The sequence below is a fragment of the Podarcis filfolensis genome, assembly GCF_964270895.1.
Source record: "Podarcis filfolensis genome assembly, chromosome: 1".
NCBI lineage: Eukaryota > Metazoa > Chordata > Lepidosauria > Squamata > Lacertidae > Podarcis > Podarcis filfolensis.
The window spans coordinates 55,985,037-56,012,070 of NC_139604.1; the positions used below are offsets into that span (position 1 = coordinate 55,985,037).

The 27,034-nt window shown below is 43.0% G+C and overlaps 1 protein-coding gene across 6 annotated transcripts in view; it reads left to right on the forward strand.

The window, feature by feature from the left end:
• COL18A1 (collagen type XVIII alpha 1 chain) overlaps positions 1-27,034 on the forward strand; it is a 156,520-nt gene that overhangs the window by 61,187 nt on the left and 68,299 nt on the right. The window contains exon 1 of one of the 6 annotated variants that reach the window (XM_083611262.1): positions 7,187-8,425. The exons of 3 other annotated variants lie outside the window; for them this stretch is intronic. In XM_083611262.1, coding sequence (XP_083467388.1) covers positions 7,792-8,425 — 634 coding nt within the window. In that variant the 5' untranslated portion in view covers positions 7,187-7,791. Of the gene's footprint in view, positions 1-7,186; positions 9,323-27,034 lie in introns of those variants that run through there. 2 more of the 6 variants (XM_083611260.1, XM_083611261.1) reach the window with 2 other exon arrangements.

Sequence of the window (27,034 nt, forward strand, 5' to 3'; positions counted from 1 at the left end):
AGCAACGGCAGCTCACCCCGTCGCGGGGATTCGAACCGCCGACCTTCTGATCAGCAAAATGCTACCCAGTAGTAATAAATTGTACTGGTATTGGTTAGGAAGCCAGGTCAATTACACCACCCCACTAGCCACTAATATCATTACATTCATGGCACCTGGAGTGCAAATGCATATATTTTCCATGCAATTCTTTAGATACTGATTGATAGCATTGATGATTTGGGCTGCCATCTAAGCCACACTTACCTGGAAAGAGACCACAGATCAGTGGTAGAGGGTATGCTTTGCATCCGAAAGGTCCCATGTTCAATCTCTGGTGTCTCCAGGCAGTGCTGGGAAAGCTTCGTGCCTGAAACCCTAGAAAGTATAGGTGACATTGAGATAGATGAGAAATGGTCTGAATTGTTATAAGGCAACTGTCTAGGTTCTTCCTTTGGGAGGAAGCCTCACTGCATAGGATTGTGCTGCATGGCTCCCTAGGGAGTAAAAATTCCAGTATTCAAAGGATAACATTGTTATCTTTGTCCTTTCTTTCACTTTAAAAAAATAAAACTTGCATCAACCTTGGAATCATCCCTTAAACAAATCCTAAATTGGAGTTTGATTTTATTGTGTTTAATTTTAAGATTTTTAAAATAATAATATTAAAACAATGGAAGAACATTCCGTGCCATATGAACGAATTTAGATGCTTTCCCCATTCACCCTTCACCCAGTTCTCCACTCTCACTTAACTGTTTGCTAAATGGACCAGAAATATGCATTCATCTCCAGTTACTTCTAAATATACAGAAAAGAAGAAGAGGAGGGGTGGGGTGGATAATAAAGAGCTTGCCATTCAGCCTATTGTCCTTAACACTGTAATAAAATAGACACTGAGCAGTTGAGCTTCCTTATAGCATGGAATTAATTCCATGTGTGATTATTGTACATAAAATGAAAAGACAGCAGAGCCCTGCCCATAGTCTTACAATATAGTATTATAAGTATACACAGCCTTTTCTGTATGTTTAATAATACAATGTAGTGAAAATAAAACATTCTTTCCTGGAATAATGGGGAAAGAGTCATGCTTGAGTAGTCTTAGACGTTTGCAGTCACCTGTGGAATTCTGCATCAGCACATGAAAAAACACAAACAGGTTGACTACATTTTAAATCAGAAAGCAGTCATGTAAATACATGTATACCTGGATTCTTCAAGCTGTTATCTTCCATGATTACAGGTTTGTACAACAAATGGTAATGCTGCATAAGGTGTCCTTTGTGTGGAACATTAAAAGTTCTTCTTTCACCATGAACTTTGGAAACACCTCTCTTCTGAGGACTGTGACAAACTTCAAGAAAAAGTGACCATTGGTTGGTCTTCTAAACAGTAGAACTATGTGTAAAATAATGAAATGATTTTTTCATTTTCATAGAGCTGGTTGAAAAGAGAAAATCTGGTCTAGAAAAAGGGTCAGCTCTGCAGACTCATAATATCCTGAAAACATGCAGTGAGAGGTAGAACCAGATTTTAAAATACATTAGGCAAAATGCTCAGGGAGAAAAGGAAACTTGATGTTAACGATTCTCTGTTAACATTCCCCCAGCCCATTCTCCCACTCCCCAGTCTTCCAAAGCTATTCATGATTGTGGAGAGGAGTTAGAATTAGCTGACTCATGGCAGGGGCATCCCCCTATATAATGGGCATGTTATACACATGAAAAACAGAAGCCACTTTGTTCCAACATACTGTTGAAATCTGAAATGCTAAGTTCCATGTGTAGATGTAGACACGAAATTGCTGTATTCTGCTGGTTGCAAGATAGGTGATGAGGTGTTCGGTGTCGGAGCGAAGGCAAAACTAGAATAAGGGGAAGAGTTTGCCAAAGTGCCGTAAAATTAAATTATTTTGTTGCAAGCCAAAGGACAAGTCTCTCCAAGTTCTTTTCTTGCATATAATCTAACTCCAATTTGGAGTTAGTGCTGTAGGGCCGTATTCAGGTGTACATACGGTGGCCGCTAAGAAGGCAAAAGAGGACACAGATTTGCTGAGTTATATACATAAGATGCAAATTTGGAAATAATTACAGTAATTTAAATGAGAGCTGGGGAACCAGGGGCCCTCCAGATGTTGTTGAACACCGGCTCCCATCAGCCCAAGCAGTATGACCAATGACCAGGCGTGATGGGAGGTGTAGTTTTTATGTTGTGAACTGCCCCGTCACCTTCAGATGAAGGGCGGCATACAAACAAGCAAACAAGCTCAACAGTACCTGGCGGTCTACAGGTTTCCCATCTCACCCTAGTAGGGAAGATTGTGCCCAGGTAACCTGTGTGTTAGGGATGCGGGTGGCGCTGTGGGTTAAACCGCAGAGCCTAGGATTTGCCGATCAGAAGGTCGGCGGTTTGAATCCCCGCGACGGGGTGAGCTCCCATTGCTCGGTCCCTGCTCCTGCCAACCTAGCAGTTCAAAAGCATGTCAAAATGCAAGTAGATAAATAGGTACCGCTCCGGCGGGAAGGTAAACGGCATTTCCGTGCGCTGCTGTGGTTCACCAGAAGTGGTTTAGTCATGCTGGCCACATGACCTGGAAGTTGTACGCCGGCTCCCTCGGCCAATAAAGCGAGATGAGTGCCACAACCCCAGAGTCGGTCACAACTGGACCTAATGGTCAGGGGCCCCTTTACCTTAACCTTAACCTTAACCTGTGTGTTTGCTCCATCTACTTTCTGAAGTGTTAACTGTTGATTGACCACTCCAAGGCCCCTGCTAGCTGTCCCTGCATAGGATTCTTTTAAACTTGTCCTGGACCAGGCAGCCTTTTCAAATAGAGGCATGTCATATGATAGCTCTCAAACAGAGCCCTGGCCTCTGTAAAGTAGTATACATGACCACCCGCAGTAGACATTCCGTAAGAACCTATCCCTCTTTCAGACTTTCTTCAACAATGTTGGGCGGGGGGGGGGGTAACCCAAACACTCTTTTATCTGTCTCCAGCGTTAGCATTTTTAAAAAATAGGTTCTTTCTTTTTGCCAAGGAACATGCCTTTTGAATATGGACAGCCCAGTTGTCATAATCCTTTAATGAGATTTACAGATAATAGGTTTATTCAATTATGGGGTCAATAACAGATTAAAGGAAATATGACTGGGGTAGAGAACAGTTGTTCCTAGGGGTATGTAAACATTTGTTTTGTTTTATCTTGGGAGGATCTTGACACGAATAAATTGGAAATCCAGAGTGTTTAGGGTTTTGGCAGGCTCTCCCTCAAATACCCAGACATAGGTGGGATGCTATTATGTTGTTCTGTGAGGTACAGGAGATTGCAGAAGTGCCTTCTGACCCTGCACTTAGAAAGCAGTGGAAAGCTGAGGTAATGAGTGTGAGATTTAATTCTGAGCTACACCCCAAAAGTTCATTGAAAGGTGAAGCTTTGACTTTTCTTTTTAAATTTATTTTATTCCTTGAAAATGTATCATGTAGAAGAACAGCATGAGTTAGTGCCTGCAGCAGAGCTGGAAGTTCATGATGGATTTCCACAAATGGAAAGGAAGGAAAAAACAAGATCTGCATCTAGCATAAATCATGTAAACTATATATGCTTAATATATTTGGGCCGCCAAATTTGAAGAAATCATTGGCGGAGGTATAAGGAATGAAGGAACAAAAGTGATAATTTGTGTGCCTTTTTGAGCGCATGCCGTCTGTTGGTGACTTTTGAGTTGCTTCAGTGCAAAAGGAACTTTAGGCTATTCTGCTTCTGCCAAGATTTTGAGCCTGAGCTATCAAACCGTTGGATGAACAATGGAATGTTGACTTACACTGGATCATTCTGACAGCAGGAAGATGATAATTCAGGAGCAAGCACATCAGAGATCACATCTGCCTAGCAGCACAATCCTGTGTATATTTACTCAGAAGTATGTCCCAATGGGTTCAGCAAGACTTACTCCCAAGTAAGCCTGCATAGGACTACAGCTGGACACAGCAATCCGAAGTGGGATGGGGCAAAGTGGGGAACAGTTTTCCACTTCCAAAGTCCTACAGTTTGTGGGCACCATGGTTCTTTCTTTTTGCTCTGGCATTAAAAATTTCTACCCACCTTGAAATATGTGTGTGTGTGTGTGTGTGTGTGTGTTATCCATACCAGTTATGGGCTGTAAAAGTTTATGGGTTCTATTCCAGAGTCTCTTGAGAGAATATAGTGCTTTGGATCCAGCATATCCAGTGCTGCCTCTGCCCTGCCCTGCTTCAGGGCCAAATCCTGGCTATGTCCATGGAGATTTCAGTGAGCATACCAGAGGCCTCAGCAGTGCATATTCCCTCCACCCCCCAAAAAACAGGTGATCTGCTCTTCATTGGCAGAAAGACACCTCTATGCACCGTAATCCCCTCCAGCAGATGGATCTGAGAGTTAGGATTATTCTTTAAATTGTATTAGCTAATTGTATTGTGAAATATGTGCGCTCTAAATAGAAGCACAATTAAATAAACTTTTCATAGGTCTGCAACCAATTGAAAATTCATTTCTACAAAAAAAAAAAAAAAAACAACAACACACATAGCGTGACTGCAAGAGTAAAAATAGTATCAAAACCAAAACTGAAAACTTACATAGAAACAGAGATTCAATCAAAATACAAATAGCGGAGTGTATAAATTAAGACCCATCCAGATCATGTTCCATTGTTCTTTCCAAACATAAATATGTGCCTGCCAGCAGAAAGACCCCAGAGACTGGGATCCTTGAGATGCAGGTTCCAAAAATACAGGTGCCACCATGTAAAAGGCCTCGTTCCACTCCTCAGTAGGTACTTCAGTAAACAAGGGACTGCTGACCAAAGATAGATCTTAAGGGATAGGAAGGAGCATATGTGAGATAGCACTCGTAAAAATGCACAGGGTACAGACCTTTGGGGATGTAAATCAGTACATAGATTTAGTTCTGGAGAACAATGGGAAGCCTATACAGATGAGGAAGAATGGGAGTGATAGAGTCAGGACTGGATTTAGGGGCAAGTGACTCACTTAGTTGCCTGGTGTGCCTGGCATGAGTTGTTTACCAGTCATCCCCTCAATAGCTGAAAGAAGGTTGCACATAGTTAAAATTTGCTTGTAGAGCTACTAACACTTTGTGCCCCGCATTGTGTTAACATTCACATTTTCTTCTAATTTCACAGGAAAATGTACAGCACTACTGCCCATTTAGTAGATGGTGTGTGAGAGAGTTATGGTCAGTTATTGTATTCAGACTCATGCATGGAAATCTACACTCGCATGTGACAGGAATAAATCATGTATGCCAAGTGTCCATCAAAGTCATGAAATGACTACAAATGTAATAAAAAAACTGGTTAATCACCTGACTTTTGAATATGCTCTTTCATTAAATGTGATTATCTGGAATATTCCCTATTCTAATAAAACCCCAAGCTTCAGAAATAATGCTATTGCTTCATGTTTTTGTAAACTGCTTTGAGGTTTTTCTGTGCAATCAAGCGGTATATAAATTTTATGCAATAAATAAATGATAAATAAAAAGTGGGTGCCCAAATGTATTTTTCGGCTAAAAATAGGTCTCTGGTCTGAAAAGGTTGAGGACTATTGTGGACTGAACCAGGAGCATGTAGCAAAACATGCAGTAGTACTGCAGGGAAAAAATAGTCTATTTCTGATGATCAAGTTATGTTAATCTGATGTTAATATCAGCTATTTTGTTCAGGGGAGGCTCCCAATGGAATGTATCTGGTAGCATTGGTTATTCTATTCTGCAGGAAGATTTCACTTCCCATCTTTTCAACCCGAGGGTAATAACTTGTGGGGACACATACAGATTATGACGCTGAGCTGGAGTGAACTAGTGCAAATCTGTGCTTTGGGTGAATTTAGAAGAACCTCACACTACATCTGCCAGGGACTGGATTGGGCAGGGCATGTTATGCTTAGACATGTTACTCACAATCCCAGCTTTGCTTGTTAAAAAAAATGCCATAGGCTTTTCCACTTATTTTCTACTTGGAGACTTTGAATTTGATTGCGTTGGAAAGGTTAAATGAAATAAAATGAGGTCCCACCTCCATCACCATAACTTGCTGCTAGGCACCCAGTGTTGCCAGTTGTGATGAAAAGGCAAGATGTGAGACCTTTTTGTTGCTGTTGACTCTATAGATGTCAGCACCAGCTGCTTGCTTATCCAAAGGTTCATGGGCAGGATGTGCCCAGATACTGGCCCAAGACTTGCACAGCTCCTCCTTATTCAGTTGGGATTGAGAGATAGAGTTGTGTGTCATCTGTAAACTGATGACACTGCATTCAAGTCCCCAGATGGCACCTCCTACCAGTTTCATATAGATACGGTGACCCAAAGGCATGAACCCAATGATTCAGAAGCCTTCCAATGCTTCTCTCTAGTTGTTGTCCCCTAAGCAGAAGTGCTGCTACTGTAACACAGGCCTTCCATTCCCCACCTCACAGAGCTGCTCCAGGATACCATGGTCAGTGATATCAAACACTACTAAGAAGTCAAGCAGAATCAACAGGTAGCACTCCCTACGCCTCTCTCCAAATAAAGGTCATATTGTAAGGCTGACTGGGGCTGTTTCAGAGCTGTTTGCAACAGAGATTGAAATGGGTCTAGATAATCTGCTTCATCTAGACATGCCTGTAGTTGGCTAGCCACCACACTTTCTGTCACCCTGCCCAAGAAAGGAATATTTGTGACTGGGCAGTAGGTATCTGAGACCTCAGGGTGCAGGGCGGTCCTCTTCGGAGTGGATGCACAGCCTTTTTTTGTTCAGTGTGGTGGGCATCACCCTTTCCATAAGTGAGGCATTAACTGGATCCAGCTGTGAGATCTTAAAAGATGCAATGGACAGGCTTCAAGAGAGCATATGGAAGGCTTAACTCACACCCTAATTTTTTTTGTGTGTGTGTGAATACCTAATACATATGCTGTTGCCAGTGATGATGTGTATGGGGAGGGAAGTCCCTGATTTGCAGATAGCCCATTTCCTCCCCCCCCCGAGTCACAGTAACTATGGATATGATTAAGCCAAATACAAACACCTTTTTAGTCATGCTCATTTGAATGGCAGAGTTATAAGCAAGTATTTAACTCTCCTGTTAAATGAATTGGGTTCAAAACTGCTTAACTTTAGCTGCTGACGTTAACAGTTTAACTAGACAGGAATCCTTCCCCTTGTGTGACTGGAGCATATCTACTCCCCTGCAAGTTTCCTGCTTTGTTCCTCCTCCTTTAGAAATCATATCTCTAAAGAAGAGATATCACTGCTCTCTCAGTGCTGATGTTAATTATTTCAAGTCAAGGAAATTAACTGTAATCAGCCAGGAAGGGGAAACATCGCTGCCTCCTTTTAGTATCAGTTCGGGGCAGGGAGGAGTTTAACGTGCCCAAATACTTTTGTGAGCTTCAGGGGGAAAACAGGAAAAATGCTTACATGGTGAAGCAATCGAGCAGAATTGCTGGCTTCCAGGTATGCCTTTTTGTGTGTACTTGTGCATCGGATAGAAACAAATGCATCTTCAAGTACGCTTGTGGCTTGAGCCACTCTTGCCTTTGAGAGCCTTGCCGGCTGTGCTGTAGCTAGTTTTTGATTTACAGTAATGGGAAGCAGGCTGCTGGAGGGGAGGGCTCTGTTAACCACGCCTCCACTAGTTTTATATCTACTTGGAAGAGAGCGGCATGCTTCCTCACCCCGGAGCTCCAGAGGACACAGATCAATGTGAATTCTTCCATTCACCACTCACTGCAGCGCAGCACATCTCCCCCTCCAAGCAACATTTTAATGGCTCGAGCTGAGCTCAGCATTGGGCTTCTGCTGTTGCTGACCTGTTGCTTATCCAATGCACAGGGCTGGAGTTGGCTGTGGGGGGGTTCGAAGGAAGAAACCCTCCCACCCACAGAAGCTGCTGGTACTACTGAGGAGCAGACGGCACAGCAACTTGCCACGCCTGAGGCTGCCACCCTGAACACCCCCCTGGAAAGCACTACCCAGCAGAAGGGAAGAGTGTGGACTATATTCACCCTGAAGAGGCCGGACTTGACTGCAACCACAACGATCCCTACAGCTACATCATCTTCTGAGCGGGAAAGCAGAGAAGGAAATATTGCAGGGGTAGGGGCTGAAATATTAAATGTTGCTGAGGGAATCAGAAATTTGGTTCAGCTCTGGGACGAGAAGACAACCACAGGGACGGAGAGGACCGAGGCACCTGCAACAGCTGATCTTCTGACAGCAGCTCCCACCCCTGTGACGGAGGCAGTGAGCATCCAGAATGCTACTGCCAACTCTACCGGCAATGTGCAGACCTCCCTGGAAGCTGGGCAGCCAGAGCTGGTTCTCTCAGTGACTACAAAGCCTGCTGTTCTCTGGAACAAGACTAAAGTCCTCTTAAAGAAGCCTGAGACTCCACCCCCAGGTAGTGCTTCTTTCTCATTTTCGCCAGATGATCTTGCTGGTGGCACCAGGTTGGCTTTTCAAGAATCCACAGATGCGGGGCAAGGAAGTGCCACCACCCCAGGAACAAGGGCACCCTGGGGAGCTTTCGCGGAAAAACAAGGAATTTTGTCCGGTGCAAATGCTTTGGGATTGCAGGAGCTTCAGGCTAATAGCAGCCGCATGCATGCTGGAATTCCATCCAAGGTGGTGGGTGCTTTAGACAACCGGCTATTCAGTTATGTTGCAGATCCAGACAAATCAGTCTCTAATGGCAATAGAACCCACCTCAGCCTTAAAAGCCACCCCTTCCTTAAGCATTCTGGGATAGCCGTAGCTGATGCACATAAGAACCGCTCTAGTGATTCTGTTTCTAATTCGAATGCAATTAATGTTATGGATTTCCCCCCTGCCAATAACTCTGACTCTCCTGAGTTTCTACTAACCTACACTATGCAACATTTTAGCAATAGTAGCACAGGGCTTCCTTCCTTCTTTCCTGGATTGACTCCAACAGCTGGCCACTGCTTGCCCTTACCAACCAATCTGTCATATTGCAACAACCTGGGCATGAAGCGTTTCCGAGTGCCGAATTATTTGCATCATGGCAGTGAGGAGGAAATTCGGGCTGCTTTGCATGAGTGGGAGGGGCTTCTTAAAACTCGGTGTCACCGCTACTTGGAGTGGTTTTTCTGCTTGCTGCTGGTACCTGGGTGTAGTGCTTCTCTTCCAATAACACCTCCACCGTGCCGGGGATTTTGTGAGGCCCTGAAAGATCTCTGTTGGATTCATTTGAAAGAGGGGCATCTTCCGATATCATGTGACTCTCTCCCAGCGGAGGATGGTGTATATTCATGTGTGTTTGTTAATGTTTCAGCAGGTAATGTGGCAGGGGCAATAATATCTCTTACCAACTCTTTCTCCCTCTCTCTCTACAACCAGGTAAGCTAATTCTGTGATGGATTCTGGTATTAAAAACAGCCACTTTGCAGCTTTATAACACAAACCACGCTTCTCCATCTTTCAGGAAAGGGCATGAAGGAGGTGTCTATTTCTCTTTCACTGACAAGCAGGATGATCGTCCTGGTGCTGAGCATTGTCCTGAGCCATACATGATAGCATTAGCTATATGGAATGGATACCACTAGTGGCAAAGGGAAAGCATGCCCATGGACTTGGCTGTAGCCCATGTATTTACATTGTAGACTACAGGGAAAGCCACCACCAACACACCAGAGGCTACATAGGTACTGAATGTACGGTAGAGATACGTATACGGTGGGCTTGACTTGTCCAAATTGTTGGCCACCATTGCTTTCGATCAGCCTTCCTCACCCTGGTGTCCTCCAGATGTTTTGGGCAGCCCCAGCTAGTATGCCCAATGGTCAGGGATGACAGCAGTTGTAGACCAAAACAACTGGAAAGGACCAGGTTGAGGTGGCTGCTTAAGATTCTAATCTTTTTAACATTTGGGAAACTTTTAACACTACAGTGAGAAATTAATGGGAACTGGATGAGAGATAAGCTGATTGAGGGCATGCATATAATTGTCACCTTAATAGTGTGTGTGTGTGTGTGTGTGTGTGTGTGTGTGTAAAGAGAGAGAGAGAGATTTTCACTCATCTGAAGTGAATGAAATCAGTGGGCTGTAATTAATAAAAATTTCTTTGGTTGCTTCATTTAACAAAAATCTTTCAAGTGAAGCCCCTTCATATTTTAAGAATGCATGTAATCCCACAGTGACATATGTGGTGATGAATAACATCTATTGGTGCTTAAAAATGCATGGGAGTAGGAATATGATAGGAAACTCTTACGAGTCAAATACCTAGTGTTGTGTGTGTCCTGTATTGTATCCTAAGTGATCTAAATTTTTAGTGTGACATTTGGAGAGAAATACAACTTAGGTTATCACCCCCACATCTTCATATCCAGCACATTTACATTTTAAGCTATGCAATGTAATGCCCTTTTACCAGGTTCTTTATCTCTTAAAAACTTGTTCTTTGCCTAACTACCTGGCACTGGGCATTTCCACATTTCCCATATCTTGGAATTCCCCATTCTCTCTACTGTGTGCCCTAACTGTAGCATTCTAGAAAGCAAGTTCCTACAAGACATGAATATTTCTCGGTGCCTCTGTGATAGTTCAGATTTCTGCTGGCAGAGAGTTATCCACTCAGTCTCAGAATTTTAGAACTTGGGGGTCATCCAGTGAAATTGCTTGGCAGTAGATTCAGGACAGAAAAAAGAAATACTTTTGGCAACATGTAATTAATCCAGGATATGGAATATATTGCCGCAGGATGTTATGATAGCTGTTGGCATCAGTGCCTCTTTATTTAGCAGATTCATATCTTTTTATTAGGTCTATCATACATGAATCTATCAATGGCTATTGGCCACAATAGTTAAGAAGAATGAAATCCCTTGTGTTCCAACTGGTACAAGCGTTTTTGATCCAGCAGTGGTCTGCAGCAAACCCTGAAAATCAACTTCAGAGCATAGGTGACAACTCCCTGAGGCCCTGGGTGCCTGAGCACCCACAAAATTCCCTATGAAGGGGCCGGGCACCCACAAATTTCAGTGTCAGAGCCGTGCAAGCTGCATGGCACCCACTGCCTCAGGCACCCACAGTCACAGGGCCAAGTTGGCACTCCTGCTTCAGAAGGTTGGGGGACCCTCTAGTGCAGGGTGAAAGATGGTATGGGGGGGCTGCAGAGGGAGGGGAGAATAAGCAAAAACCACCCCCTCCATTAGCAGATTCCTCCATTGGATCACATGCCATCCCATGTGCTCAAAGGTCCCAGCTGGGTTGCACCCTCTCTGGCTGCATACACACACTTTACCTTTGAAGCACATTTCTTTCAAAGAATTCTGGGCACTGTAGTTTGTTAAGGGTTGTAGGGAATTGCAACACTGTAAGCAGTGAACTGGGGACGCGGGTGGCGCTGTGGGTAAAAGCCTCAGCGCCTAGGACTTGCCGATCAAAAGGTCGGCGGTTTGAATCCCCGCGGCGGGGTGCGCTCCCGTCGCTCGGTCCCAGTGCCTGCCAACCTAGCAGTTCGAAAGCACCCCCGGGTGCAAGTAGATAAATAGGGACCGCTTACCAGCGGGAAGGTAAACGGCGTTCCGTGTGTTGCGCTGGCTTGCCAGATGCAGCTTGTCACGCTGGCCACGTGACCCGGAAGTGTCTGCGGACAGCGCTGGCTCCCGGCCTCTAGAGTGAGATGAGCGCACAACCCTAGAGTCTGTCAAGACTGGCCCGTATGGGCAGGGGTACCTTTACCTTTACCTTTAAGCAGTGAACTACAGTGCCCAGAATTCTTTGAAAGAAAGAAATGTGCTTTGAATGTGCTTTAAAGGTACAGTGTGTACACTACCTAAATCTCTGGCTGGATATAGGGTATCCAACCTATATAAATTATGCAAATTTGCTTCTGTATCTTCTGAGGATTGACAAGAAGCAGTTTATTATTATTATTATTAGTAGTAGTAGTAGTAGTAGTAATTGGAGTAGTAATTGCGCTTATATCCTAATCTTACTTTTCAACATCGGAACTTAGGTTTCCTATGCAGTGCATTTTTCCTGAGATTTTCTGAGAGGAATTTCAAGGCACACTGTGATGCATAGTGGCTAGAGTGGTGTGTTTCAATAAGTGGATCTCACTCTCCCTGCCATAGTTAACACTAACTACTTTGTCTGGGTTCAGATATCATACTAAGCTGACGTTAGCTTAAAATGGAAGCAAAATATTCTCATTTCCCTCTCGCAGACATGCTGGAGGAGGAGGGAATAGTACATAAGTCTGAGGCTCACATAGCCCAACATGGTTTAGCATTTCATTTGAATGCAGCCTATATCTCAGCTTAAGCTTTACAGTACAGGGATTTTGTGAGCCCCAAATGCCACTGGAAAACATTTTCAGAAGGTGGACAGGATAGAAGTGGAACATAAGCTTCATTTCACAGCTAGATATTTATTTGCTTTAAGAAAATATAAGTTGAGATTCTCAGGATCTCACAATTCAAAGTGTTGGTGCTGACCTTTAAAGCCCTAAACGGCCTCGGTCCAGTATATCTGAAGGAGCGTCTCCTCCCCCATCGTTCTGCCCGGACACTGAGGTCCAGCTCCGAGGGCCTTCTGGCGGTTCCCTCACTGCGAGAGGCCAAGTTACATGGAACCAGGCAGAGGGCCTTCTCGGTAGTGGCGCCTGCCCTGTGGAACGCCCTCCCATCAGATGTCAAAGCGATAAACATCTACCTGACATTCAGAAGACATCTGAAGGCAGCCCTGTTCAGGGAAGTTTTTAATATGTGACATTTTAGTGTACCTTTCATCTTTGTTGGAAGCCGCCCAGAGTGGCTGGGGAAACCCAGCCAGATGGGCGGGGTACAAATAAATAATAATAATAATAATAATAATAATAATAATAATAATAATTATTATTATTATTATTATTATTAGGATTCTGCAGCCAAAATCTCATTACAGTTGTACCTTGGAAGTTAAATGGAATCCATTCTGGAAATCCATTCAACTTCCAAAACGTTTGGAAACCAAAGCACGGCCAATCGGAAGCTGCTGAAGTCCTGTCTGACGTTCGGGTTCCAAAGAATGTTCACAAACTGGAACACTCACTTCCGGGTTTGTGGCGTTTGGGAGCCAAAACGCCCGAGTACCGAGGCGTTCGGCATCCAAGGTAAGACTGTATATGTATGAGAAGCACTTGCACTTGCACAAGCCACATAGTCCTAGGCTGTTAGATCCCTGGGAAGCAGTGTGGGGCAGCCTGGAAGAGGAATGGAGAATGGATTTGCAAGCAGATAGCTTTTTTTGTTGGAAATGGTTTAGACTAGGATTCACATTGATGGGTGTGATCAAAGTGGGAGTAATTAATCCTCTTGTATGTTTCACTGTTCCTTGGACCATTAAAGATGAAAAGCTTATCTTGATTTTTGCAAAGAACACACAGGCCAGTTGTCATTTAGGTAATTTAGTAGCCATTACATCTAGCTTAGCTGTAACATACATTCCTTCTGTTTTGGCTAAATCACTTTTATGTGGGTCAGATATGAAGACTGCCAAATGAGAGTGAATCCACCCTTTCCGTTTTTGACTGCCTTGTGGTTCATCTGATATTAACGTCCCTATTGGTTCCCTTTATGGGTTTGCTATGATGATATGCATATGCAAGCAACCCAGATTCATGACCCAGTTGGACTGAAGGACTTGAATTGATTTGGCATGTACACAAGGATAAATTATTTCCAAGCACTTGAGCTTAGTAGGGTTGTAGGATTGAGAGCTGTCTCTTATAGGCATGTTTATACAAGGAGCCTAAAATAAGGTGTGGGATACCCTCTACCATCTAGAGTAGCCCAGTGTTTGTTAAGGTTAGACCAGCAGTTTTGGTGTTGTTCCAGACACACACAAAAAGGGAGGCAGCCAAAATTACAGTTCATCAAGCTAGATCTTCACTATTTTTAAAAGCTAGGTCTTCACTATTTGCCTGACACAGTATAGTGATGAGAGCTGATGGGCCTTGCTTGGATAGGATAGGTGCTACAACAGAAAAGGCCCTTAAAGGACTAATTTTGGCATAATGTTTGCTGGTTTTACAGATGGGAACTGAATGCAGAGAATATTATCTGTACAAGGACACACTGTACAATACAGAAACGAGGGGGTAAAATAAATTACATTTATGGGTACAGTTGATCTTAAAATCAGATCTCACATACTTCTAAGTCTAGAATATATAAAACGTTGCCTTGGGGCCAGTTGTGTGATATGGGAGCATATCTGTAGCTATATATCTTTATCTCCTGTGCCTATCAAGAATCTTGAAATAGCTCCCCAATTCACAACTCTTCTTTTGAAAATAGATAGGATTTGCGTACTAGTTCTCACATTATGTCTGCAGGTATTTGACTTGTGAAAACACTCCAGAGTATTTTTTGGAAATAATATGTACACCTGCTCACTTTCTTTACGGTAATATTTCTTCTTTAATTTGAGTGCTCTTACTTACTTCCTTCAGACAGGCAGCAGGAGTTTCCTTATCATTAATTCTTACAGATCTTGCATTGCAGGGCTAGAAAAAACTCCACACAGCATTATTGAGTGTTTTGATGCTGAACTTCCTTTTTAGGGAAAGCCTCCATACAAAAACATCCACAGAACAAGGTAACATTCCTTAATACTTGGTGGGATTTATAAAGGCAGTTGTCTGCATTGACACATGAATGCATTGGGATAAAAATCTTCACTGTCTCTTCTGAAACAAACCCATTTTATTCAAGTCATCTTCAATGAACTTCTTGAGATCTGGCATCATCACCTGGCATACATGGGCAATTGCAAGGGCCCAGGCAGCGCCCACTAGGACTTGCTTGCTTGCCTTCCTGTTCTAGTGATGGCGCTGCTGCCAGCCTCGCCCTTGAGGGCTCATGAGGAGGAGGAGGAGGAGCCTGGCAGCTGCTCCACCTCTTTCCCTCCTATGCTTGCTTGCTGGTGGGCTTACCTGGCAGCAGCAGTGTAATTGTTCACAGAACAGCAGCTCAACTCCCAGCCCTTTCCGGTGTCACCACTAGGAAAGGTTTCAAGCACATGTAAAGGGAAAGGGGAATCTGAAGAGCTTGGGGATGAGTGGCCACCCATGGGTGTGAGGTTGGCAGCTGCAACAGTACTGCTGCTTTGAGGGCTCAGGTTGTGGTAAGCTCTTGGGGAGTGGGTCTGCACTGAAGGGTGCCCCCTGAGGGCAGCTTGTTCAAGGCCCACCAAAATCTGGCACCAGGCCTGAATTCCTTTCCTTGATTCATTGATTCACACAAGCTAAGGATCGTACAAGAAAAAGCATGTTTTTTCTTACAGCGGGAGCCTCCTTCTTAGACATCATTTGAGCCCAAGATAACTTAAGATTGAACCATTGTACTAAAATATTTAAAATGGCTCTTTTATCTACTGAAAGCATGCAGAGCAGAAGTGTCTCAGTATGAATAACATTCACAATGGTGCTTCAGATGTGCTTTGTTTCAGCACTTTGGACAATTGTTCTGCACACACCCAGCGCAACTATTGTCTTTGTGCCACTTTGTGGTTATTTTGGGCACATGTTCCTGTCCAGGGATTCAGCTGTCCACGCATCTGCCATGTGGGGAGGAAGGCGTTCTTCAATGTGGTTTCCAATTAGAGTGATTGTTCTTTTTCTTCCATCGCAAGATGGAATCTTCATGCATAAAACCCTTTATTTTTTGTTATCTTAGTATTGCTGGCCTTTCTAGAACCCTGATGGATGCTCTGATCTCATAGAAGGATATCTAGTTAGCTAGATGGGAAATGCACATCTTGACAATAAAATTTATGTTCAAGGAGCCTTTTCCCTTGAGGGTCCATGAATACGCCTCCCTATTTTCAGTGCTTTATTCTGCAGGTGCATATGGGTGGTTCCTGCCATAAGTACAGGTTGCGAAAAGATCACAGAAAACACACAGGTCCCAAATGTTGATAGAACAACTTAGAGGGGTGGCTGGCTGGTTCCCGACTCCTTAGGACCTCAGGCTTTAAACCGTGGGATTGAATTCTTCCTTCTCTTCCTGTCTGAATTCCTTCTAAGTTAGAAGACCTGCCCACTCCTACTTTCCCTTTCTGGTTTAACTGCCCCTCAGGCTCCTTCTCCATCGACTTTCCAACTTGGGATCAACTGGTGGGATACTGCAGCAGTGCTTTTTCTAGCTGAAGGAAGGAGCACACACAGGGTTACTGCAGTTGCCTTTGCTGCTGCCTCTCTTGGCTTTCACGAGAGAGCATGCATAGCCTTGTGTGCAAGGAACCCAGTGGAGATGTCTTTGCTGCCTCGCATAGTTTTAAAGAGCCAAGTGAGGCATTTGGGACTGTACTGTGGGCTTTTTTCCAGCTTTCAGTGATGAGTTAGTCACTCACTGTTTCCTTTTTAGGGATCTCAGGGTCCTTCATTGGAGTTCCATTTCCCTGGCCACTAAACACTGGAATTGAAACTGCTATAAGCTGGGGGAAGCAGGTTTGGACTGGGTGGAGATGTTCCTCTATTTAATCCTGCTGGGCTTTGTTGGACTCTGCCTGCAGAGTGATACCAGCACCACGCCGCTGGTATGGAGCTTCCTGCTTTGCTTGCCAAGTGCTGCCGGGGGATCCTCGCCAGCAACAGCTCACAGAAAGTCCTGAAATGTGCCATTCCTGGAACAGGATGGAGGAATGGCTGAGCTGCCCTGGGATCCACTGGATCCCAAGCCAAACCCACTGTGGTCACAAGAAGACATCAGGTCTGATCCATGCCTGAGCACTGTACCAGCTCCAGGCTGGCACAGTGTTTTGCCTGTCCCTGTCTTCCACCTTGCCCAGCATGACCAGTAGGACTGTGGATGCTGTGGCGCCCCCCGCCCTCCCATTAAGCTGAACTCATTCCCAGCCAGGATTTGGATTGCCTTTTGAACTCCCAGGAGAAGATGCCATAAGGATGTTTTGCGTCCATTCTGGTTCTGTACCTCATTGGCTATTACTTCACCCTGTTTGACTCTGCTAGATTCAGATGTTTCCAAATGTTTATGTTTGCTGTGGATCAATTTCTTCCAAAGGTTGCTGGTTAGGGTTAAAATGTACTTTGTAAGGTTGGGTTCATTTCAGTGCATTGAAATACCATGTTTTGTTCTATGCTACGCTTGATGATGATGTGGTGGGACAGGAGGACAGGAGGAGGTTTTCGTCAGTGCACTTATCGGAAAGAGAAGAGGGCTGGTTCCTTCCTCCCTTTCCTCTTTGTGAGTGCTTACGTAGCAGCAGCGGTACTTAGGATGGCCACTTATGTAATGCTCAAAAAGAGGGCAAAAAGGACACTCATTTGCATGTACTAATTTGCACGTGCTAATTTATGTGTATGCGCACACATTTAGAAACAATTACTATAACTGAAGTAGAAATACAATGCTTCTCACTGCAGTGGAGAACACGGAGGGCTTGTCCTCACGTCTGCTTGTCCCATGCCCAGAAAGCACAGGTCTGAGCGACTTTTCATTTGTCCCACTACGTTACCTAGGAAAGCTGACTGATTGTGAGCTAATTTCTATTTTCTGTGCATGTGTGTTCTGCATTGACTTAAGCATCAAACTCAACCATTTTTGTGTATGCTCAGATGCTGATTGCTGTAACCCTTTTACTTCCTAAAGGAAAAGTCTTAATTTTCACACATTTACATGCACTTGGATTGATTTTACTTTAACCCTTTGGACAGTGTTCACAGTTATCCAGGCGCCAGGCACATATTGTGATTGAAGTCACTTATTATCAGTGTGAGTGGGCGGGGCTTGGGGGAAATGGCCTCAGAGGCCAAATTAAGATCCCAGAAGGCCTGCTTAGACTTTTGAGCTAGAAGTCAATATTTACATGTGAGTGGTGACAGTCCTGTAGAAAATATGGATGTCAGCCACCCATTACTTATTTGATATACATTGGTGAATGATGACTGCCCCATTTGGCATACTGCACGTATTTGCTGATGTAAATTTCTCCACATTCACAAAATTCAATTGGCATTAGCTTGTGAAAACTAATATTCACCACATTTCAAACACTTGCAAGTGTCAATCACCTACTCGGGTTAATACCAGGTTGCTGTGGAAACAGAGAAACATGGTGGAAACACAACTACCCCACCATCCCAGTATGTGCTGATAGTTAAAATCATAATCTTAAAATGGGAAAATTAAGTACAGAGTTCCCCAAGAGCTCTAGAATGTTCCTGGAATTAACTCTGGCTGTATACCATATTGACCCGAATATATAAGCCATGCCCGCATATAAGCCACACATTTAAAATTCAAGGGGGGGGGGGGAGAAAAAAAAGATAATACCCGAATATAAGTTTCTCCCTTAAAATTCCGCAGGCGCTCACACCCGTAAATGGCAAATGTAGAAGAAAATCCTGCAGTGATATTGTAAAAGCCAATTTTTGTAAGGTCATGAATTTAAGCCACACTTTAACTTTTCATGGTCGGAATTTGGAAAAAAAGTGTGGCTTATATTCAGGCCAGTATGGTACATGTTAGCAGTTTCCAGCCGCATTGTATCAAATATGCTTTTTATGTTGCTGTATACACCAGAAAGGACTCGGGGATGTCTTCACACGATACATATTACCTGATTTGTTTCCCCATGCTGAACATAGCTTCATCTGCACATGCTCAATGGCTGTCCTAAAAGTACACGCTTTACCTTAATCAACAGTTATGGTTTCAAAGTGGATGGAAGCTGGATTGAGGGAAAACATATCAAATCACAGTATTTCTCAAGAAACAACAGGAAACATATGGACTGTGACTAACGTCATGTTTACTCAGCTTTTAACACCAGTGGTAGAAGTGCACTGAAGGCAGAGTAAGTGGTAATGTGCACACAACCACAAAATCCATATTTGAGGCTTCACCCTCAAAGAACATCCGTTTTATGCAATTCTTTCTATTGCTATAAGGTAAAGGTAAGGGGACCCCTGACCATTAGGCCCAGTCATGACCGACTCTGGGCTTGCGGCGCTCATCTCGCTTTTTTGGCCAAGGGAGTCGGCGTACAGCTTCCGGGTCATGTGACTAGCATGACAAAGCCGCTTCTGGCAAACCAGAGCAGTGCACGGAAACGCTGTTTAACTTCCCACCGGAGCGGTACCTATTTATCTACTTGCACTTTTGACGTGCTTTCAAGCTGCTAGGTTGGCAGGAGCAGGGACCCAGCAACGGGAGCTCACCCCGTTGCGGGGATTCGAACCGCCAACCTTCTGATCGGCAAGTCCTAGGCTCTGGTTTAACCCACAGTGCCACCCACGTCCCCTTTCTATTGCTATAAGTATGGATAAAAGAGGATTTTTTTTAAAAAGGAAAAAACCCACAAATGTTTGTCCACCCCTTACAGGAGTATGGATAGGAGTTTAAGCAACTTCATAATTTGAAACATCTGGCATACACCCTCTCTCTTTTAATGGCACCAGTTCAGGGCAAACATTTGCATCATGTCCCAAACTTGCTGGCATTCATGCCTTGTAATTTTTACAGCTGTCAAGAGGATATAATAGAATACAGTATTGTAGTCAGCAATCCTAGGGGGAAAAATCTCTTTGGTCGGGTCTGGACATGAATCCAATTGGTGCAGTTGTTTCGTACAGTGCTGTGTGCTTGGCTGATGAACCCAATGTTCCCATTCTTATCTCCTCCCTCCACCACATGTGCACACATGACACCATGGGTACCTGCTATAATTTTTCCAGGGAAGGGGGGAAAGTATAGACCTGTATCTAGCATCTGGGAACAGGGCAGCCTTTTCTGGTGGATTTTGTGACTGAGCAGTGGCAACACCTGGTACACAAGGAATTGGGTATCCTGAAAAACTTGTATCCCAGGTCAACCGTTCCATTGTTTCTCTGTGAGGGTAGACCTGCCATCCAGCTGCAGCTAGACCTGGCGTCCAGACAGCATCCTGCCACAGTTGAAAACTCAATCCTTTCTCTGGCTCCATCTACTTCCTCTAGCGCTTAATGAATGACATTACTGCTACAGTCAACTTCATAGCCCTCCCTGAATTTCCCTGAGAAAAAACCAGTGCCCCAGGTTAACAAGACAGGGTTCTTGTGCACCAACCTGTCCCCGCCCCCCCCCCCCCGCTAGAAAAATGAGTATAACATTGGGTTACTTTGCAGGACTGGCATAAGCCACACTGTCTCAGACACAGCCCTTTCCCCTGCAATGTTGATGTAATAGCGATTAATTTTATCACTATTATTGATATTGATGGTGATATTGATTGATGGTATTGGTAAGATTTTGTTATCGTTTTACTGGTGGGGGAGTAACATTTTTCTGGTGTGAAATATGACACAAATTACAAAAATCGTGAACTCCTGGCTTTGCTGCTACTTTTGGGTAGACATGCTACTGCCCAAAGCTATGCTACAATCCTGGATGCCTTAAGGGTTCTCTTTGGGGGGCATCAGTATTATTATTTTTTGCTTTGGATCTCAGGTTCTACAAGGGAAAATCTTGCTCCCGCCCCTGTTTTTGAACGAAAACTGGGAATCTGGAAATTGTTGCTCATCCAGGAGAGGGGACTACCCTAGTACCCATTTGCAGATGAACATAATCTAAGAAATTAAGGAATTACACTTTACACCATCTGTTTGATTGCTAGTCTTGTAAAAACCAAAACACCCCCCCCCGCAGCAGCAACAAAAGTGTCCCTATAGCTACAGCGAAGGCCTATCATATAGTATCATATAGTGTCTTTGCACATCTTTGTAAGTGTGTGTATTGAAGATGGAACCACCTTGATCTCCATTATAATGATTAATTGAACAGAATGCTCTTAGATAGGTATATGAAGTGAGAGGCTTGCTTCTTTATGGCTGCCAGTTTATCCTGGGATAAACTTGAATTTCATGTGAAAACCTCACATTGTAAACTTCATGTAAGTGTTCTAGATGGAACTGTTTTAAGGGAAGCTGACACATAAGTTGCATTGAACGGCATGCGTTCCAAGGAAACTCCCTGTTCATTTTTTGGCTTTCCCTTCTTCACAGGATTTTCTTATAAGACTTAATTGCATTGGACGGCGGGGGGAGGACAGGGGGAGAAAGTAGGGAGTGGGTTTTGAAGGGCAGGGTGGGGAGGGAGTGCCTTTAGGACGGCCCTGTGCTCTTTTGACTCAAGGAATAGCACAGCTGCTTAAGGTTTTCTTGAAGCTCTGCTTTCTGGGAACCTGAATTTCCAAGTCTTTCTTGCTCTTGGCTTCAGGGCTGTGAAGCAGAGCTGGAAACAATAATTTGTATTACAGAGGTATAGAAGCATTTCTTTAAAAACCGAGAAACAAACTGTTCAATATGCTCTTGTTCAATCCATTCTTTTTTTGGAGTATTCACAAAACTACGGTAATTATAACACAGCTTTATCACATTATCAGCACATTAACATTTGGAGAGATTTCTGTGGTAGTGCCTAGGTATAGATTTCTCTCTAGATATGTTTACCTGGTACCACGTGCTGGGTGAAGTCTCTCCCCTTAATGCATTGAGGATCCTTATACAGTTGCTGGAAACCACAGGAGGAGAGGATGCTCTTGTATGCTGGTTCTTTTTATGGGTTTCCCACAGGCATCTGGTTAGAACAGGATGCTGGCCCAGATGAGCCTATGGCCTGATGCAGCAGACTCTGTTTACGTTCTTATGCTTTTATCACTTGTTTTAACCGCTGCCTAACCAGCTTTGTTTGCTTTTTTGATGTCTTTTAATTCTGATATTTATTGTGTTGTGCTATTGCTTCATAAACTGCATTTTGATGTTAAATGACTTATTAATGAATGAATGAATTTAAATTTCTACACTGCCCTTCATTTGGGGATCACAGGGCGGTTTACATTATAAAAACACAAAATTGCATAATGTAATAATGAACACACACACACACACACACCAGTTTAAAAGGGAAGAAGAATGTTTTTGCCTGGCACCTAAAGTTATGTTATGAAGGCGCCAGGCGAGCCTCCCTGGGGAGAGCATTCCACAAGCAGGAAGCCACTGTACAAAAGGCCCTGTCTTGTGTTGCCGCTCTCTGGACCTTCTGCAGGTTCTGGGTCAGTTCATATGGGGAGAGGCAGTCCTTGGGGTATTGTGATCCTAAGCCATTTATAGGTCAAAAGCAGAACTTTGAATGTGGCCTGGAAACTAACTGGCAGCCAGTGTAGTCGAACCAGGATCGGTGTTATATGCTCAATCCATCTTGCGCTGGTGAGCCAGCTGGGTGCTGAATTCTGAACCATCTGAAGTTTCTGAACCGTCTTCAGAGGCAGTCCCAAGTATAACACATTGCAGCAATCTAACCTAGAAGTTGTCAGAGCATGGGCAACAGAAGTCAATCTTTCCTTGTCCAGACAGGGGTTCAGCAGGCCACCAGGCGAAGCTGATGGAAGGCACTGCATTAGACCAAAGGCTGCATTAGACCAATATTCTTCTAGTACAAGGTTCAAAGTAGTGGTGACATGGCTGGCTATTGCTCCAAAGCTGTCTGTAAGGTGGAAGAGTACTGGCAGGCTCCTGCTATGAGATCTGCTTTGTGAACTTTCAACAATTTGTTATATATATAAAGAGGATGAGGAGGCATCTGGTAATTTCCTCTGACTGATCATCCTCTAGGAGCCATTAATCTTCCTTGTGGCAATGTGTGAGTCACAACAGACACAGGGTTATCTTTGTTCACAGCATAGGCACTGGGCAGGGTCAGAAAGCAGCACGGTCCTGGGTTCTGAAGTTGTGTGGGGTGTCCCTTTGCTATTTCCTGTGGGTTGCAGGTCTGACAGCCTCCCTTTATATTAGATACTTGAGCGTGGGAGTGAAAGGTCCTTGGCTGCACATTTTCTCTATTATCTCAAAAGTTACTCTTCCGTATGGTTTCGAGGATCCTTTGGCTCAAAACATAACATCTGCAGAGGCCAAATGGCAACATTTCACGGACTTGAAATAATCAGGGTTTGCTTGTTTGTTTTTGACGGCGAAATGCTCTAATTTTCACCCTCTTAATTTTTCACAGAAAAAGAATGCTTTCTGTTTACTTTGGTTTCGCCCCCCCATCCCTGTCAAGGTTTTATAGCAACGCCCACTGTGTGTCTTGAGTTTTTACTGATCAAGCACATTTTAATTTTGTGAGGCTAATGTCTTTTGGAGATTAAGCAGCTTGTGAGTACAACTAAAATGCAAATAGCACATAAGACAGGTCAGTTTGTTTGCTTATGGGTCAATGAGTCTCAGGACTGTGGTTAATGTTTGTCTCAAATGTTGCAGAATGTTTCTCTTCCAGGTGGCATTCCTGGAGGGGAAACTTGCCTCCTGGCTTTTGGTAAACCCCACCCCCACGGTCTTGCTTTACTATAGTGTAAAGTGAACTCTTTAAAAGTAATGGTTCCCGACCCCCTCCCCGAATATGGGGAGGGCTCTAAATACACAATGACCTTTTTTGACCTACAAAACCTCTCCCACAATGGTGAAAGTTGCAGCAATGCAGCTGTTGATTGATATTTTCCTTTCAAGTCTGTGGATGTGATTAAAGTTATCTCTCTATACAAAATAATCTTTCTTTCCCTTAGCCATGAACACTTTGCAAGCGTGGGAAACCAAGTGCATTCCTGTATTCCTCCCAAGGTACTTGGGAAAACCAAAATGCTTTTTATTTCTCAGGTTCTTGCCTCCATTTTCATGTTGACATTGGATTTAAAATCTTCTCCATGAAGTTGGTCCTTTGGATTTATTCATCTCTCCACCCCACACCTCGACTTCTTAATCCACCCTTTGCCTACACACTCTTTATCTTTGAATTGTAACAATTTTTGCTGCACTTTTACTTCCTTTTTTTTTAAAAAAAGAGTTTTTCAGTTTTTGGTAAAACGTATGTAATTGAAAGCTTGAATTTTTAAAACAGCATTTTGAGTTTCAACCTTTTTTTTTGTATAGAGAAAGAGGTTATTATTTTTTTTTTTTTAATAGTATTTTTTATTGCGTTTCTTTCCAAATTTTGTACATTGCAAGCAAATGAGGAGTTTACAAGAAACCATTTTTTTTTTTTTTTTATAACAAACCAATAAAAATCAAAACAAAAATAAATCCCAACTTGGACTTCCCCACCCCTTCCGATTCTGCGTTCTTTATATTAACCTTGTCAGCAATTTATTACCTTATGTCCTACCTTATTGTAACTTTTACATGTTATGTATCTAAATTCAATATATTATATCACAATTTTTATACCTTTATAATAAACGTAACATGTTCAATTCATATTATCTCCTTTTCTCTTTTATCACTTGATTTACTATTTACTTAATCATGATTGCTAAAGCGTATCCTTTCCAAATCATGCACAATCTTAAGATTCATACAGTTTATAATACTTTTGCAAGTAGTCTTTAAACTTTTTCCAGTCCGCCTCAATTGTTTCTACATCCAAATCTCGGATTCTGCCGGTCAATTCAGCTATCTCCATGTAGTCCATCAACTGCGTCTGCCATTCCTCCAGCGTGGGTAAATCTTGTGTCTTCCAGTTCTTTGCAATGAGTATTCTTGCTGCTGTACTAGCATACATAAACAAAGCTCTGTCCTTCTTTAACACTTTCTGGTCCACCATGCCCAACAGGAAGGCCTCTGGTTTCTTGGGAAAGGTATACCTAAATACCTTTTTCAACTCATTATAAATCATTTCCCAGAAAGCCTTAACCTTTGGGCATGTCCACCAGAGGTGAAAGAAAGTCCCCTCTGCTTCCTTACACTTCCAACATTTATTGTCAGACAGGTGATGTATCTTAGCTAACTTGACTGGGGTCATGTACCACCGGTATATCATTTTCATAATGTTTTCCTTCAGGGCAGTACTTGCCGTGAATTTCATTCCGGTGTTCCATAACCTTTCCCAGTCTTCAAACATAATGTTGTGTCCAACATCCTGTGCCCATTTAATCATAGCAGATTTAACTGTCTCATCCTGTAAATTCCACATAAGCAGCAAGTTATACATTCTAGATAACAGCTTTGTCTTTGGTTCTAACAATTCTGTCTCTAGTTTCGACTTTTCCACCTGGAAACCAACTTTTTTATCCATTTTGAAAACCTCTTGAATTTGAGCATAATGTAGCCAATCTCGCACCTTATTTTTTAGTTTATCCTGGCTCTGCAACTTCCAATTGTCTCCAATTTTTTCAGTTAGTTCCCAATATTTCGGCCAGTAGGCCTCCATATTGGGTCTTTTTCGGGCCTTGGCCTCCACTGGTGATAACCACCTCGGAGTTTTACTCTCTAGTAAGTCTTTATATTTCATCCAGACTGCAAAAATTGCTTTTCTGACAATGTGGCTTTTAAACAATTTATGTGCTTTAACCTTGTCGTACCATAAGTATGCGTGCCAACCAAAAGCATTATTAAAACCTTCCAGATCTAGGACATCAGTGTTTTCCAACAAGAACCAATCTTTCAACCAGCAGAAGGCTGCAGCTTCATAGTACAACCTCAGGTCCGGCAGGGCAAACCCCCCTCTTTCTTTTGAATCTGTTAATATTTTGAACTTTATTCGGGGCTTTTTGCCCTGCCAGATAAATCTAGATATATCCTTCTGCCATTTTCCAAAGCAATCCACTCTGTCCACGATCTGTAAGGTTTGAAACAAAAATAACATTTTCGGCAACACATTCATTTTTATAGCTGCGATTCTTCCCAACAAGGAAAGTTTCAATCTTGACCAAATTTCTAAATCCTTTTTAACTTCCAACCAACATTTCTCATAATTATCCTTAAATAAATTCAAATTTTTGGAGGACAAATAGATCCCAAGGTATTTCACTTTTTTAACCACATTCAGCTCTGTTTCTCTCTGAAACCCCTCTATTTCTGTAATTGTTAAATTTTTGGTCAGAACCTTAGTTTTTTGTTTATTCAACCTAAATCCCGCCACCCGACCAAATTCAGATATAAGTTCAAGAACTTTTTTTGTACTGGATTCTGGCTCCTGCAGTGTCAAAACTAGGTCATCTGCAAAAGCTTTCAGTTTATATTGTTTCACTCCGACCTCTATCCCTTGTACCAACCGGTCCTCTCTGATCATATTCAGTAGCACCTCCAGGACTGAAATAAATAACAGAGGGGATAGAGGGCACCCTTGTCGTGTCCCTTTTTCAATTTTAAATTCCTCCGTCACCACATTGTTCACTATTAATTTAGCTTTTTGTTCTGAATAGATTGCATGTAATCCATTCTCAAACCCCCGTCCTACTCCCATCCCTTCCAAGTTCTTCTTCATAAACATCCAAGATATGTTGTCAAAAGCTTTCTCCGCATCAATAAAAATTAACACCGCCCTTGTGTTCCTGTTAGTCTGCAAAAGTTCTAAAATGTCAATGATGTTTCTAGTGTTCTCATATAAATGTCTACCAGGGAGAAAGCCTGCTTGGTCTTTATGAATTACTTCATTTAAAACTTTTTTAAGTCTATTTGCCAAAATGTCTGCAAATATTTTGTAATCCACATTTAGGAGTGAGATAGGACGGTAGTTTTTAAGCTGAGTCTTTTCAGATTCTGACTTAGGTATCAATGTGATGAAGGCTTCTTTCCACGTTTCTGGTGCCCTCTTCCCATCCATGATCTGGTTGCATACCTCCAACAAAGGTTGTATCAAATAATCCTTCAGAACCTTATAATATTTGGAGGTAAGCCCATCCGGGCCTGGAGATTTGCCTAGTTGCATGTTCTGAATGGCACCTTCAATTTCCTGTGAGGTTATTGTAGAGTTCAAGATTGATCTTTTATCTTGAGTTATTTTTGATAGTCCATTTATCTTTAAAAATTGATCTATCTCTGATTCTTTCTGGGGCCCCTGTGCATACAGTTCTTTGAAGTATCTGTGGAAACACTTCCTAATTTCTTCTGGTTTCTGTACTATCCTTCCATCAATCTCTAGATTTGTTATCGTATTTAGCTTTTGTCTTTTTTTCAGCTGCCAAGCTAGCAGCTTTCCACATTTATTTGCTGATTCAAAGGATCTTTGC